Consider the following 17,924-nt stretch of genomic DNA (forward strand, 5'->3'; position numbering starts at 1 on the left):
GGAAATGTATAATAGAATTCATATAGCAATACAGGCTCACTGCACAGCAGGCCAGCAGTTAGCCGAGTCATTGCGCACAATCCATGTTGAGGCACAAATCAGTGACGTGCCTCAACTGGCTGCTGATCACCGCACCGTCTCTTCTCAGTATTTGAACGGCAAATGTGAAAATAAAAATTAAAATAATCTAAAACTGGTGAAGTTAAATGGAAAATAACTTTAGTATTATCACTGGATAATTTTTTTTTTTTCTTTTTACTTTTTATTTCTTTCCATGATGGCAGGTGAGGCCGTGCCTCCCCTGCCTCTAGTGACGGCACGCCACTGATATTAATATATATATATATATATTGTATATACAGTAGGGGTGTGGGAAAAAATTGATTCAAATTCAAATCGCCATTCTCACGTTGTACCATTCAGTATCGATTCTCATTTTTCAAGTCGATTTTCTTTATTTAATTTTTTTAAATTTTATTTAATTTTTTTTAAATTAATGAATCCAACAAAAAAATATACAGCAATACCATAAAAATGCAATCAAACTCCAAAACCAAACCCGACCCAGCAACACTCAGAACAGCAATAAACAAAACAATTGAGAGGAGACACAAACACGACCAGAACAATCCAAAAGTAGTGAAACAAAAATGAATATGTTCAACAACAGTAACAATATTAGTAACAATTTCAACATAGCAGTTATTAAAAATCCCTCATTGACATTATCATTAGACATTTAAAAAAAAAAAAAAATAAATAAAAAATAAAAATGAACAATAGTGTCACAGTGGCTTACACTTGCATCGCATCTCATAAGCTTGACAACACACTGTGTCCAATATTTTCACAAAGATAAAATAAGTCATATTTTTGGTTCATTTCATAGTTAAAACAAATTTACATTATTGCAATCAGTTGATAAATCATTGTCCTTTACAATTATAAAAGCGTTTTACAAAAATCTACTACTCTGCATGTCAGCAGACTGAGGTAGATCCTGCTGAAATCCTATGTATTGTCACGTGGAGGGTGCAGCTTGCTGCGGTTCGTTCTCTCAATGCAAAAATGAATGGCTCCGGACGACAGCGTGAAGGTAGGCTTTGGTTTATTAAACATAAATCATCCAAACTACCAGCAGTACAGGCAACACAACAAAAACAAAGGCAGGCGTGCCTAAAACACGAGAGGCTAATCACTTAAACAGATGCTATGGCATGGAACTACAAAAACTTACTTGGTACAGGCGTGATACAAACAATGAAGCCACACCGAGTGACCGGAAAAGGCACAACTAAATAAAGTCTCTGATGAGCAACAGGTGCGCGAAAAGGCAGGTGAAAATCATAAGTAACCATGCTGACTAAACTCAGGAAGTGCATAACCAGGAACTAAAAGGAGTCCAAAACAAACCGATAACACAAAACATGATCCGACCACGGATCATGACAGAGGCCCCCCCCTTAAGGACAGATTCTAGATGTCCTAAAAACAAAACACAAGCAGGGTCAAAAGTCACGGGAGGGCGGAGGGAGAACTTGGCGGTGGGTCGCCAGGCCAAGTGTCCCCGAATCCACCGAGGACAAGTCAAGTGGCGGCGGAGAGTGGAAGGCCACTGCAGCAGGCGAGGCGGGCGACACGGGAATGGCCAAATCCGTGGCCGATGGGGAGGTGGGCGCACTTGGCGAGGCGGACGACCAGGGAGCGGCCACATCTATGGTCGACGGGGAGGTGGGTGCGTCGGCGTCGTCGTAGCAGGCGACGAGTCAGGCGTGGGTTCGGCAGGCGGCGAAGCTTGGCGTGGTGCAGGTACAGGCGGCGAAGCTTAGCATGGTGCAGGTACAGGCGGCGAAGCTTGGCGTGGTGCAGGTATAGGAACAGGTGTCAGCCGAGGTGCTGGAACAGGTGTCAGCCGAGGTGCTGGAACAGGTACTGGTGTGAGCCGAGGTACTGGAACAGGTACTGGTGTCAGCCGAGGTGCTGGATCAGGTACTGGTGTCAGCCGAGGTGCAGGAACAGGTACTGGTGTCAGCCGAGGTGCAGGAACAGGTACTGGTGTCAGCCGAGGTGCAGGAACAGGTCTTGGTGTCAGCCGAGGAGCAGGCACTGGAACTGGTGCCGGTGACGTTTGCAGGCCCACCGGAGATGATGGTGGCGTCTGCAAGCCCACCGGAGATGATGGTGGCGTCTGCAAGCCCACCCGAGATGATGGTGGCGTCTGCAAGCCCACCCGAGATGATGGTGGCGTCTGCAAGCTCACCCGAGATGATGGTGGCGTCTGCAAGCCCACCGGAGATGATGGTGGCGTCTGCAAGCCCACTGGAGATGATGGTGGCGTCTGCAAGCCCACCGGAGATGATGGTGGCGTCTGCAGGCCCACCTGGGCTGAGGTTAGCCATGAGCATGGCGGAGGCGGTCTAGCTGGGGGTTGCGGCTTGGCATGCCAATGGACTGGTGGTGGTGGACGGGCCGGAGGTTGCGGCTTGGCAGGCCGAAAGACTGGTGGCGGCGGCCGGGATGGAGGTTGCTGCCTGGCTGGGCGCAGCTGAGCCACCCCACCAGCACAGCTCCCGGCCCCAGCCCCCCCCCCCCCCCCCCCCCCCAAGGGGCGGATACCAGACGCGCTCCTTGCGGTCTGGAACAGTCTTTAAGGGCGGGTGGCGGGAGGTCAGGAGGGGGGTAGAATCCTCCCCTTTAAATTGTCCAAAATGTCTTTCTACCCCCCCACCTGAGATTGTGTGGGAGGACGGAGGGAAAAAGTCTTTGACGTGGGCGGGGATAGAGTCCTTAGGGGCGGAGTCAGAGTCACTGGGGGCGGAGGTAACTGAGGTTGACAAAATCTAACTTGTGAAAAAATGTCCTGATAATATCTTATTTTAGGAATGAAGTCTTTTGGAGGCGGCTGACAGAAAGAGTTAACTGAATTAAAAAAAAAATCTTTGTCTCTGACGTCATCACCAGTGGACGGGGTGACGTCATCCGCGCGAGTCTCCAGCTGACTGACAGCCCAATCGGTGAACTGCTTCGCAAAATGAGTGATGGGATTACCAAACAATGGCGGCGAGGAAGACTGGGTTGCCCGTGGAGTCTTGCTGTCCGAAGGAGGAGTTGGGGGAATGACGCATCCTGATGGCGAAATGAAGCCTTTCTAGCTGGCTTCCGCTTTCGCCAGCGCGTTTCCATCTCCTCGTGGCCAGGTGCGAGAGAACAGGTTGGTGGCTTCATTATGTCACGTAGAGGGTGCAGCTTGCTGCGGTTCGTTCTCTCAATGCAAAAATGGACGGCTCCGGACGACAGTGTGAAGGTAGGCTTTGGTTTATTAAACATAAATCATCCAAACTACCAACAGTACAGGCAACACAACAAAAAGAAAGGCAGGCATGCCTAAAACACGAGAGGCTAATCACTTAAACAGATGCTATGGCATGGAACTACAAAAACTTACTTGGTACAGGCGTAATAAAAACAATGAAGCCACACCGAGTGACCGGAAAAGGCAAAACTAAATAGAGTCTCTGATGAGCAACAGGTGCGCGAAAAGGCAGGTGAAAATCATAAGTAACCATGGTGACTAAACTCAGGAAGTGCATAACCAGGAACTAAAAGGAGTCCAAAAGAAACCGATAACACAAAACATGATCCGACCACGGATCATGACATGTATTGAATGAATAAAGAATTGTTTTGAATCGGAAAAATATCGTTTTTGAATCGAGAATCGCGTTGAATCGAAAAATCGATTTATAATCGAATCGTGACCCCAAGAATTGATATTGAATCGAATCGTGGGACACCCAAAGATTCGCAGCCCTAATATACAGTGTATATATATATATATATATATATATATATATATATATATATATATATATATATATATATATATATATATATATATATATATATATATATATATATATATATACTTCTATAATATCATATATATCATTATATAATATATGTATCAAACTAAATTATCATATATATATTTAGGTCTATAATATCATGTATATCAGTTTTTATATATATATATATATATATATATATATATATATATATATATATATATATATATATATATGTATATGTATATGTACGTACATATACATATATATATATATATATATATATATATATATATATATATATATATATATATATATATATATATATATATATATATATATATATATGTATATGTACGTACATATATATATATATATATATATATATATATATATATATATATATATATATATGTATATGTACGTACATATATATATATATATATATATATATATATATATATATATATATATATATATATATATATATGTATATGTACGTACATATATATATATATATATACATATATATATATATGTATATGTACGTACATATATATATATATATATATATATATATATATATATATATATATATATATATATATATATATATATATATATATATATATATATATATATATATATATATATATATATATATATATATATATATATGTGTGTGTACCCCGCCTTCCGCCCGAATGCAGCTGAGATAGGCTCCAGCACCCCCTGCGACCCCAAAAAGGGACAAGCGGTAGAAAATGGATGGATATATATATATATATTAGGGCTGCAACAACTAATCGATTAAATCGATTATAAAAATAGTTGGCGATTAATTTAGTCATCGATTGGAACTATGCTATGCGCATGCGTGGAGGCTTTTTTTTATTTTATTTAAAAAAAATAAAAAAATTAAACATTTTTTTTATAAACCTTTATTTATAAACTGCAACATTTACAAACAGCTGAGAAACAATAATCAAAGTAAGTACAAAAACAGTACAAAACAGCGCCAGGGCGGCGCTGAGGCTACGTCTCATGAGGTGGAGGTAAGCTAGCCAATGATGTGTCATGTGTCATGTGCAGCTCACGTGACGACGCCGTCTGGAAACATTCGAAAAATGGCGCAGGTAAACCGTACGGATAGTTCAGCAGAAAAACATCTTGAGGTTATTGCTTCAATGGAGAAAAGTGTACGACCTAAGTCGTCAAAAGTGTGGGAACATTTTACTTTAATGACTTCAAAGAAGACCGTTTCCTGCAAAATGGCACGGAAGTACAACATTGCTTCAGGAGCACCTGAAAAGGAAAAATGTTGGAGCCATGAATGAAGGGAACTCACAGTACGTAACTTTTTAAGTCCATAGTGGCAACAGGCATTCATGAGTTCAGTTTTTTTGTGAGTAGCGTTAACGTTATGCCTTTGTTGCAACGCGGGGCTGATAATGTGTCTCCGGCACATTTGACTCCGTTTTGAGAGAGAAAACGCACGGTTACCAATTTCGAAATAAACGTAACGGACAGAAATATCTCAGGTTGGTTTCATAATGGATCAATGTAGCCGGGCCCGATAAAGCTATATAAATATATTTAGATTTGAGTGACGCTTTAGTATAACTAAACGTTATGAAGGTGCTAGAATATTTCATGCTATTATTTAGAGGCAGCCTAAAATGAACCCTTTATTATTCACAACAGAAATGTGTACAATATCTGATTCAGTTCTGATGAGTTACATTTCTGTGTTATTATTGGTGTATGCTGCACCCCCAATGTCCAGAACATGGTGCCAGTATGCTGTTTTTTTTCAATAAAATACTGGAAAGGATAGAAATGTAGTTTGTCTCTTTTATCCGATTATTAATCGATTAATCAAAGTAATAATCGACAGATTAATCGATTATCAAATTAATCGTTAGTTGCAGCCCTATTATATATATATATACACACACATATATATATATATATATATATATATATATATATATATATATATATATATATATATATATATATATATATATATATATATATATATATATATATATATATATATATATATATATATATATATATATACACACACACATATACAGTCACACATACTTGTTGGTCTCAGAAAAGCTATATGTGGTAGGCATGGTGTAGGCATATTAAAGGCCTTACCGTTTCTCCTCCAAACATATTGCTGGGTATTGTGGCCAAACAGCTACATTTTTGTTTCATCTGACCACAGAACTTTCCTCCAGAAGGTTTTATCTTTGTCCATGTGATGTCAGATGAAACCAAAATTGAGCTGTTTGGCCACAATACCCAGCAATATGTTTGGAGGAATAAATGTCAGGCCTTTACTCCCAGGAACACCAATTCCTACCGTCAACGTCAAGCATGGTGGTGGTAGTATTATGCTCTGGGCCGGTTATGCTGCCAATGGAACTGGTGCTTTACAGAGAGTAAATGGGACAATGAAAAAGGAGGATTACCTCCAAATTCTTCAGGACAACCTAAAATCATCAGCCCGGAGGTTGGGTCTTGAGCGCAGTTGGGTGTTCCAACAGGACAATGACCCCAAACACACATCAAAAGTGGTAAAGGAATGGCTAAATTAGGCTAGAATTAAGGTTTTAAAATGGCATTCCTAAAGTCTTGACGTGTGGACAATGCGGAAGAAAGAAGTCCATGTCAGAAAAACAACAAATTTAGTTCAACTGCACCAATTTTGTCAAGAGGAGTGGTCAAAAACTCAACAGAAGCTTGCGGATGGCTACCAAAAGCGCCTTATTGAAGTGAAATTTGCCAAGGGACATGTAACCAAATATTAACATTGCTTTATGTACACTTTTGACCTAGTAGATTTGGTCACATTTTCAGTAGACCCATAATAAATTCATAAAAGTACATTCATGTTTTTTGTGACCAACAAGTATGTGCTCCAATCACTCTATCACACAAAAATAGGAGTTGTAGAAATTATTGGAAACTCAAGACAGCCATGAAATGATGTTCTTTACAAGTGTATCATATATATCATTCTATAATATCATATATATCATTCTAAAATATCATATATATCATTCTATAGTATATGTATCAGTCTTTGATATCATATATATCATTCTATAATACCATATATATAATTCCATAATGTCATATATATCATTATATAATATACTGTATCAATCTAGAATATCATATAGGTCTATAATATCATATATATCAGTCTTTGATATCATATTTATAATTCTATAATATGTGTATAGGTCTATGATATCCATCCATCCATCCATCCATGTTCTACCGCTTGTCCCTTCAGGGTCGCGGGGGATGCTGTAGCCCAGGGGTCACCAACCTTTTTGAAACCAAGAGCTACTTCTTGGGTACTGATCAATGCGAAGGGCTACCATTTTGATACACACTTAAGTAAATTGCCAGAAATAGCCAATTTGCTCAATTTACCTTTAACTCTATGTTATTATTAATAATTAATTATATTTATCTTTGTGGAAACACTGATCATCTTTATGATTTCTCACAATAAATATATATAGAAACAGATAAATATCAATATGCAACACTTTATTTTTATATTTTCTCTAAGTGCACATTTTTCAAATTGAACATTTTCAAATGATCACTTCTAAGACAGTCTTGTGAAATCACAATATCCCATTTTAACTAGCTAGCCACTAACATATTTTTAACAAATCATGAATTACTTTGCAACATGTTTGTACAAATAACTCATGTAAAATACAAAAGTCAACACTCAAATTTTTAAATAAATCATGTCACACTTTGAACTGGACACCAAATATGTTATCTGTTCCTTTGTCAGTTAGTGGGAAGCCTGGCATTGCATGCTGTTAACTAGTGTGTTGTACTCTGGTGTGTAACTTGACACTGCAACTCTGAGTGAGTCTTGCAGATGTGCATCAGTGAGGCGTGTGTGTTTGTTCTTGATGAAATTCATGTCAGAAGAGGCTGATTCACAAAGATAAGTTGAACCAAACAGGCTTGCAACCTTCATAGCTGCTGCGCATACACCACGGTACTTTTATGCGTCAACAAGGCACCAAAAGTTTGGTGCAGCCTGGTGGGCTTTGAGGTGGAGGTCATTTTGTAGTGTTACAATTTCAATCTCCACCTGTTCAGCATCCAGGCTGGATGTTGCACTTAACTGCTCAGCAATGCATGATATGTCCACGTTCATGAAAGGATTAGAAATGAACGACATACATGGCTGAAGCTGATCCAGGTCACAAAACCTGTTTTCAAACTCTTGCCCAACTCTGTTTATGACCTGAGAGTACTTTTCTGCAACTTTGTCAAAAGCCTCAGATTCTACAGATTTTCTAGATTTCCCAGAATAATTTTTTTGAATTTTAATCATAATAAGTTTGAAGAAATATTTCACAAATATTCTTCGTCGAAAAAAACAGAAGCTAAAATGAAGAATTCAATTAAAATGTATTTATTATTCTTTACAATAAAAAAAAAAAAATACTTGAACATTGATTTAAATTCTCAGGAAAGAAGAGGAAGGAATTTAAAAGGTAAAAAGGTATATGTGTTTAAAAATCCTAAAATCATTTTTAAGGTGGTATTTTTTTCTTTAAAATGGTCTTTCTGAAAGTTATAAGAAGCAAAGTAAAAAAATAAATGAATTTATTTAAACAAGTGAAGACCAAGTCTTTAAAATATTTTCTTGGATTTTCAAATTATATTTGAGTTTTGTTTTGTCTGTCTTATAATTAAAAATGTCGAGCAAAGCGAGACCAGCTTGCTAGTTGTGGGGAGGCGGGGCCGGCGGACTGACGGCGCCCGCTCCAAGATGGCGGCGAGGAGGCGTGGACGAGCGAGCGGCAAGGTGGGGCGCGCTGGGAGCGACGCCGCAATCAGCATAAGGTGCGTGGAGCGCGCAGCTGTGGACAGTGCAATCACCCTCTCGGCGAGAGACGTGAACATCAAGGGAGGAGACGGAGGAAGACGGCGGACGGGAGGAAACCATCCTCTGCTGCAACGCAAACGACGGCGACGTGCTGCTGAAAAGCAGACGGCGGACGGGAGGAAACCATTTACGTGCTCACGTGACAAAAAAGGCAGCTGCTGAAAAGCATGCAAAAGACTCTGATTGAAATAATAAAGAAGTCTAAACCGTCTCACGACAATGTCTTCCTTGAATTTTCCTGAGAACCCGCACGACAGTTAGGACTGTCACACTAGTAAATCAATAAAATTTAAAAAATAGAGGCAGCTCACTGTTAAGTGCTGCTATTTTTAGAACAGGCCAGCGGGCGACTTATCTGGTCCGTACGGGCGACCTGGTGCTGTCACGCCAAATTTCTTCCCTCTACAAAAACCTTCCCTCCCCCATTTACTTCCGGAGCTGCGTCCAATAAAATCACAAAGTTGCCGGGGGTCCTTAACCTGCACGCGACTGTCCTGTTTAGCGCCTGTACAAAAAAAAACAATAATCGATTTCTTCAGATTCCAGCAGCTGTCAAAGACGAAGTATCCTTCAAGCGACGGGCAGTCAAAGCCGAAGTGCTATCGATCGCTGTCAATGACGTAAGAGGAAACATGACCACGGAAGTAAATGGGGGAGGGAAGGTTTTTGTAGAGGGAAGAAATTTGGCGTGACAGTGCCCGCGGAAACCGCGTTGGTGACTCCTGCTGTAGCCTATCTCAGCTGCATTCGGGCGGAAGGCGGGGTACACCCTGGACAAGTCGCCACCTCATCACAGGGCCAACACACATAGACAGACAACTTTCACAGACAACTTTCACACTCACATTCACACACGGGGGAGCATTTAGTGTTGCCAATCAACTTATCCCCAGGTCCATGTCTTTGGAGGTGGGAGGAAGCCGGAGTACCCGGAAGGAACCCTCGCAGTCACGAGGAGAACATGCAAACTCCACACAGAAAGACCCCGAGCCCAGGACCTTTGTATTGTGAGGCACACGCATGTACTGTATATCAGTCTTTGAAATTATATATATCATTCTATAATATCATATATACTGTATCAGTCTTTGATATCATATATATCATTCTGTAATACCATATATATCATTTTAAAATATATGTATCAATCTTTGATATCATTTTATAATATCAAATATATCATTCTATAATATCATAAATATCAGTATTTGATATCGTACATATCATTCTATAGTATATGAATCAATCTTTGATTTCATTTAGGTCTATAATATCATACATGTCAGTCTTTGAGTCTATATCAGTCTTTGATATCATGTATATCATTCTATAATTACATATATACTGTATCAGTCCTTGATATCATATCTATCATTCTATAATATCATATATATCAGTCTTTGATATCATATTTATCAATCTATAATATCATATATATCAGTCTTTGATATCATATTTATCATCCTATAATACCATATATATCATTCTATAATATCATATATATAATTCTGTGATATCATATATATCAGTCATTCATATCATTTATTTCATTCTATAATATCATACATACCATTCTATAATATAATATATATATAATTCTATAATATCATATATATTAGTCGTTCATATCATATATATAATTATATAATATCATATATATCATTCTATAATATCATATATGTCAGTCTTTGATATCATATATATCATTCTATAATATAATGTATATAATTCTATAATATCATATATATCAGTCGTTCATATCATATATATCATTCTATAATATCATATATACCATTCTATCATATCAGTCTTTGATATCATATATATATATACCATTCTATCATACCAGTCTTTGATATCATATATATATATATATATATATATATATATATATATATATATATATATATATATATATATATATATATATATATATATATATATATATATATATATATATATATCAGTCTTTGACATCATATATATCATTCTATAATATCATATATACTGTATCAGTCTTTGATATCATATATCATTCTATAATATATGTATCAGTCTATAATATCATAGGTCTATAATATCTTATGTCAGTCTTTGATATCATATATATAATTCTATAATATCATATACACCATTATATAATATATGTATCAGTCTATAATATCATATAGGTCTATAATGTCTTATAAACAGTCTTTTATATCATACATATTCTACAATATATGTATCAGTCCATAATATCATATAGGTCTATAATGTCATATACTGTATATCAGTCTTTGATATCATATATATTCTATAATATCATATATACTGTGTCAGTCTTTGATATCATATATCATTCTATAATACCATAGATATCAATCTATAATATATGAATCAGTATATCATATCATATATATCATTCTATAATATCATATACATCATTCTATCATAGATGTGTCAGTCTATAATATCTATGTCTATAATATCATATATATATCAGTCTTTGATATCATATATATCATTCTATAATACCATATATATATCATGTGTATCAATCTATAATATATGTATCAGTCTTTGATATCATATAGGTCTAAAATATCATATATATAAGGCTTTGATATCATATATACATCAGTCTAATACAGATGTAGTGCAGACACAGGTGTGCCTGTCAGCCCCCTGAAAGTGTGTAGCAGCTTTGCAGAGGGTGTAAGCTAGTTTTGAAAGGTTGATTGTCGATACTTGAAATAGTGAGTTTGAGCCTGGAACTGAACATTCCTGTAGGAAGCAGTAGCGTGCTCGACTTTGTTGTTGTTGTTGTGACTGAACACAGCAACTTTAAGATACTTGAAATAATGAGTTTGACTCTGGAAGTAAAGAAGCAGCTTAAGGAATGTTCTGGAGATTATCTAGTCTTGTGCCTTATCTATGTTTGAACGTGAAGAAACGCAAGATGGATGGAGGCACCTCTCACAAGCTCTCACGGTCCATGCGGCGATGATCCACAGCGAGATGGTGAAGACCAGCAGCACGGTCCCAGGACAGATGGTCATAAGGGTCTTCATGACGAAGCGTGTGTTGAAGTTGATCTTGTTGAGCGCCCCGATGCTGCGAGACGAGGCGTCCGTGAAGAGCTTGCTGTGCAGCAGCATGACACGGGCAATCAGGTAGAGGCGCAGGAACATGGGGATGGACAGGATGATGTCCACGTCGGCGTCCGTCTTAGACGGCACGTAGGAGTAGGCCAGGCGGGCTGTCCAGGTGAAGGTGTAGTTCCCCGGGATGGGGTGGATGGCACACACCAGGATCTCCAGGCAGATGAAGAACATGCGCTCGTATGTCATGGCGATCCTCCAGTCGTCTGCACCGTTGTCCACCATGAACAACTGTGGACCAGCAGAGACCAGGTTTTGGTGAGACCACATTCAGCATAATTCAATTCAACAGTAAACTCCTGGAACTCATGAATAACTGTGGACCAGCAGAGACCAGGTTTTGGTGAGACCGCATGGTCAGCATAATTGTCACACAGTAAACTACAGGAACTCATGAATAACTGTGGACCAGCAGAGACCAGGTTTTGGTGAGACCGCATGGTCAGCATTATTGTCACACAGTAGGAACTCATGAATAACTGTGGACCAGCATAGACCAGGTTTTGGTGAGACCGCATGGTCAGCTTTATTGTCACGCAGTAAACTACAGGAACTCATGAATAACTGTGGACCAGCAGAGACCAGGTTTTGGTAAGACCACATGGTCAGCATTATAGTCACACAGTAAACTACAGGAACTAATGAATAACTGTGGACCAGCAGAGACTAGGTTTTTGTGAGACCGCATGGTCAGCATTATTGTCACACAGTAGGAACTCATGAATAACTGTGGACCAGCAGAGACCAGGTTTTGGTGAGACCGCATGGTCAGCATAATTGCTACACAGTAAACTAAGGGCACATGACCTGAGTGATCTCACAGGAGAATAAGGGCACATGATCTGAGTGATCTCACAGGAGAATAAAGTCACATGACCTGACTGATCTCAAAGGAGAATAATGGCACATGACCTGTGTGATCTCACAGGAGAAAAAGCGCACATCACCTGAGTGATCTCACAGGAGAATAAGGGCACATGTCCTGAGTGATCTCACAGGAAAATATTGTGTCATATTACTTAGTACATTAATATGCAGATAGTGTCATATTACTTAGTAAATTAATTTGCAGATTGTGTCATATTACTTAGTATATTCATATGCAGATAGTGTCATATTACTTAGTACATTAATATGTACATTGTGTCATATTACTTAGTACATTAATATGCAGATAGTGTCATATGACTTCGTACATTGTCATGACTGAAGATTTGGCAACTTGCCAGCAACTTTCCATTGAGTCTAATTTGAGATTTCTTATTAGGAGGTGAAAACTAGGTCTAAATGGGATCAGGGACCTAGATTGTAAATCTAGCAGCGAGACATAAAATTCAAATGCTGAATAGACTTTTGCCGCCTTTTTACGCAGAATTGGAAGCTGCTTTTCATCTTTTTTCCAGCTAAAGACAAAAGGTCAATAAAAAATATGGCGTCAATGTTTTCATTTGCTGGCAGACACGTGCAGGTGACACAGGAAGGACAAGGAAGTACAGAACACCTCATGAAGTTTCATGGAGTTTATTCTTTTAAACATTTACACTTCTGTAAAGTTTAATCTTTTGAACATTTATACTTCTGTAAACGTTATTCTTTTAAACATTTATACTGCTGTAAATGTTATTCTTATAAATAAAAAAAGTATGTTAAGTTTAATGTTTTGAACATTTATACTTCTGTAAAGTTTATTCTTTTAAACATTTTTCCTTTTGTAAATGTTATTATTTTAAACAATTATACTTCTGTAAAGTTTATTGTTTTTAAATATTTATACTTCTATAAAGTTTATTGTTTTAAACATTTATACTTCTGTTAAGTTTATTATTTTAAACATTTAAACTTCTGTTAAGTTTATTATTTTAAACATTTATACTTCTGTAAAGTGTATTCTTTTAAACATGTATACTTTTGTTAAGTTTAATCTTTACAACATTTATACTTCTGTAAACTTTATTCTTTTAAACATTTATACTTCCGTAAACTTAATTATTTTAAAAATGTATACTTCTGCAAAGTGTATTCTTTTAAACATTTACACTTATGTAAAGTTTATTCTTTTAAACATTTATACTTCTGTTAAGTTTAATCTTTTGAACATTTATACTTCTGTAAATGTTATTCTTATTAAAAAAAATATGTTAAGTTTAATCTTTTGAACATTTATACTTCTGTATAGTTTATTCTTTTAAACATTTTTACTTTTGTAAATTTTATTATTTTAAACAGGTATACTTCTGTTAAGTTTATTCTTATAGAAAAAATTATGTTAAGTTTATTATTTTAAAAATGTATACTTCTGTAAAGTGTATTCTTTTAAACATTTATACTTCTGTTAAGTTTATTATTTTAAACATTTATATTTCTGTTAATTTTAATCCTGTAAACATTTATATGTCTGCAAAGTTTTGTCCTGTAAACATTGATACTTCTGTAAAGTTTAGTCCTGTAAACATTTATACGTCTGTAAAGTTGTGTCCTGTAAACATTGATATGTCAGTAAAGTTTAGTCCTGTAAACATGTATACGTCTGTAAAGTTTCGTCCTGTAAACATTATAACTTCTGTAAAGTTTAGTCCTGTAAAGATTGATACGTCTGTAAAGTTTTGTCCTGTAAACATTGACACTTCTGTAAAGTTTAGTCCTGTAAACAGTGATATGGCTGTAAAGTTTGGTCCTGTAAACATTGATACTTCTGTAAATTTAAGTCCTGTAAAATAAATAGGTCTGTAAAGTTTAGTCCTGTAAACATTGATACGTATGTAAAGTTTAATCTTGTAAACATTGATACGTATGTAAAGTTTAGTCATGTAAACATTGATACATCTGTAAAGTTTAGTGCTGTAAACATTGATACGTCTGTGAAGTTGAGTCTTGTAAGAATGTATAGGTCTGTAAAGTTTAGTCCTGTAAACATTGATATGTCTGTAAAGTTTAATCCTGTAAACATTTGTACTTCTGTAAAGTTGAGTCCTGTAAACATTTATACTTCTGTAAAGTTTAGTCCTGCAAACATTTACAGATCTGTAAAGTCTAGTCCTGTAAACATGTATAGGTCTGTAAAGTTTAGTCCTGTATTTATTTATAATCTTGTAAAGTTTAGTCCTGTAAACATTTATACTTCTGTAAAGTTAAGTCCTGTAAACATTTATACTTCTGTAATGTTTAGTCTTGTAAACATTTATACTTCTGTAATGTTAAGTCCTGTAAACATGTATACTTCTGTAATGTTTAGTCTTGTAAACATGTACAGGTCTGTAAAGTGTAGTCCTGTAAACATTTATACTTCTGTAAAGTTTAGTCCTGTAAACATTTATACTTCTGTAAAGTTTAGTCCTGTAAACATGTATACTTCTGTAAAGTTTAATCATGTAAACATTTATAGGTCTGTGAAGTTTAGTCCTGTAAACATATATATGGCTGTAAAGTTTTAGTCCTGTGAACATTTATACGTCTGGAAAGTTTAGCCATGTGAACATTTATAAGTCTGTAAAGTTGAGTCCTGTAAAAATGTATACTTCTGTAAAGTTTAGTCCTGTAAAAATGTATACTTCTGTAAAGTTTAGTCCTGTAAACATTGATGTGTCTGTAACCGGTTCCGGTTTGCCGTGAGTGACTGCTCGCTGACTGCTCACTGTTGCTGTTGCGAAAAAGCTAGGTATCGTTCTATCTGTGTGCTTCTAATTGTTTTACAGCTTTCTTTACTACTTCCCAAACATACTTAGTAGTCTTTAGGCCGTAAGGTGAACCCGTTTTTCGTTTCATCTCGTTCCCATTTCTGGGCACTAAATAATTTTTGGTTCTTAAAAAAGATATTTTGGTTTTCAATGAGAAAAAAAAAGTTCTCCACTTGACATCCAGGAGTATTTTTTAAATTATTGTTTAAAGTCAGGACTATTTCTTGCTTGGCGTAACAATATTTTCGTCCCAAGAGGTGACGTTTTTGTCACATGCTTCACATTCGACCAATCAGGTAGCCGCGCAGATCCAAGATGGCGATGTCAACGTCTAGCGATGAAGAGGAAAATACTCTAAAACAGCTGAAACCCCTTAAAAAAGTTCGAAAAAAGAACAACAAAATATGCTACATGCATGTTACGTCTGCAAGGAATGAAGTGTTGAATGATTTCACTATCACAAGGTGGGATACTTACAGGAATTGTTTAAAACGGTGGCTTTGCTGTGATGGCGAGTCTCATAAAGTAGCTGAGATATTCAAATCCTGTATCGATGTTGAATTTAAAGATATTCCTGATGACGCTGGGTTTCACCCGACTTGTTCATTGATAAGAAGCGTTTGGATTCTGCCGAAAAACTGGCCAAACGGCTGCATGTGGGTCAAGATGAGTCTGTGGCATCGGACAACGCTTCAGGCTCGACAAGTGACATTCCAAAGAAAAAACTAAGATCGAAGACGGGCCTGCCTATCGGTTCTGCTGGCCCTGTGCTCCCTGCCATTTGTATAATTTGCAAGAAAACGGACAAGAGAGTTACTGTGGGAGGCAAACGACAGAAGGACCATCTTTCACAGGCAGAAACGCTTTCAGCAGGTAAACACACACACACACACACACTACACGTAGCACATACACACATACAAACCATTTAATCATCTTTTATTTTTAGGCCAGTTGATGAACGCTGCCAGGATAAAGCAAGACAGTAGCATTCTTTTGCATATTAAATACAGAGACTGTGTGGCCATGGAGGTGCGGTACCACAAGTCCTGTTACAGACAGTACACCAGGTTCATGACAGTCTGATGTAACAGTTACTGGAACTGCAGATGAAGAAGTGTGAGTTATTAAATTGCATTATCAATTATATACATATAATATATTACAATTCATATTATAGATGCATGACAGATACAGTGTCAATAATTATGAAATGAATATAGAATAAATAAAAGTTTCACTTTTTGAATGGACTTTTCCATGATATTACATTTGTTTTAGATGCACTTGTAAAGGCTGTTTGTATGTAGCTACAATCTCAACTGCATACCTTTTGGCACATATTAAATGTGTGTGTGTGTGTGTATGTGTGTGTGTGTGTGTGTTTCTTTTCAGAAGTGAACCAACTTTTAATGCCAGCTACAACATATTCTGTGAGAGGATCATCCGCCAAAGCATAATTGTTAATCAGGAGGTGCTGAGAATGAACCAGCTACGACGAATGTTTTTAAATATGGTGCAAAAATATGAAGATTGTGATGCTTCAAACTACAGGTAACAACAGAAGCTTTTTTTGGCAGCGATATACAACACTTTTATGCTGGAAAATATCAAAAGAATAATAAATAATTTAAAACAAGGCTTTGATAGTATATTTAAACTACTAATACTTTTCAGTATGAATATATCTTTATTTACACCCGCATACTCCTCTTTCCCTGTGTTCTTATGTTGCAGGCAGGATAAATTAAAGAGAAGGCTGACTCTGGACTTTCCCCAACTGGTGTTTCACTGCCCCGGCAAGTGCAACATCTGCAAACTGGTTTTTGTTGAGACATTGTCTGCAGATAAGCTGATTGACAGGCTACCTCATCCATCAGGTACAGACACAACTGAGTCAACTGAAGTAAGCCAAGGTGAAAGTGACACTGAACACATGGCAAGAACAGCAGCTGGTCCGCAAACTACTGAGAACACGAGGACACTTTATAGTGCAGCACTGATATTGAAGCAGCTACTATGTGACTCTCCCGGTATGACGTGCCCCTGGCCACCCACATCAGATGATTTGAATGTGTCCGATGCAAAATCTGTTGTGCCACTTGAACTGTACAATGTTATTGCTTGGATTGTAGGTGCAACAGAGGAACCAACATTAGCCTGTTATGTTGATATTCCAGAAGATGTGAACATAAAAGTGATATCTGTTTGTCAAGACATTATGTATCTTGCATCTAAAGGTCGGAGGCAGACACCCAAATCATTATGTCTTGGTCTAAGTATTCAGCATTTAACAGGTTCCTCACAA

General features: G+C 37.0%; 1 protein-coding gene across 5 annotated transcripts in view; it reads right to left on the bottom strand.

Annotated features, from left to right (window-relative positions):
- Nucleotides 1-17,924, bottom strand: part of kcnn2 (potassium calcium-activated channel subfamily N member 2) — a 218,714-nt gene that overhangs the window by 76,392 nt on the left and 124,398 nt on the right. For 4 of the 5 annotated variants that reach the window (XM_062056770.1, XM_062056769.1, XM_062056772.1 and 1 more), the window contains one exon: nucleotides 11,755-12,173. The exons of the other annotated variant lie outside the window; for it this stretch is intronic. In XM_062056770.1, the coding sequence (XP_061912754.1) occupies nucleotides 11,755-12,173 (419 nt within the window). The remainder of the gene's footprint in view (nucleotides 1-11,754; nucleotides 12,174-17,924) is intronic. 5 annotated transcript variants of the gene reach the window in all.

This window comes from Entelurus aequoreus, linkage group LG08, assembly GCF_033978785.1.
Source record: "Entelurus aequoreus isolate RoL-2023_Sb linkage group LG08, RoL_Eaeq_v1.1, whole genome shotgun sequence".
Taxonomy (NCBI): Eukaryota; Metazoa; Chordata; class Actinopteri; order Syngnathiformes; family Syngnathidae; genus Entelurus; species Entelurus aequoreus.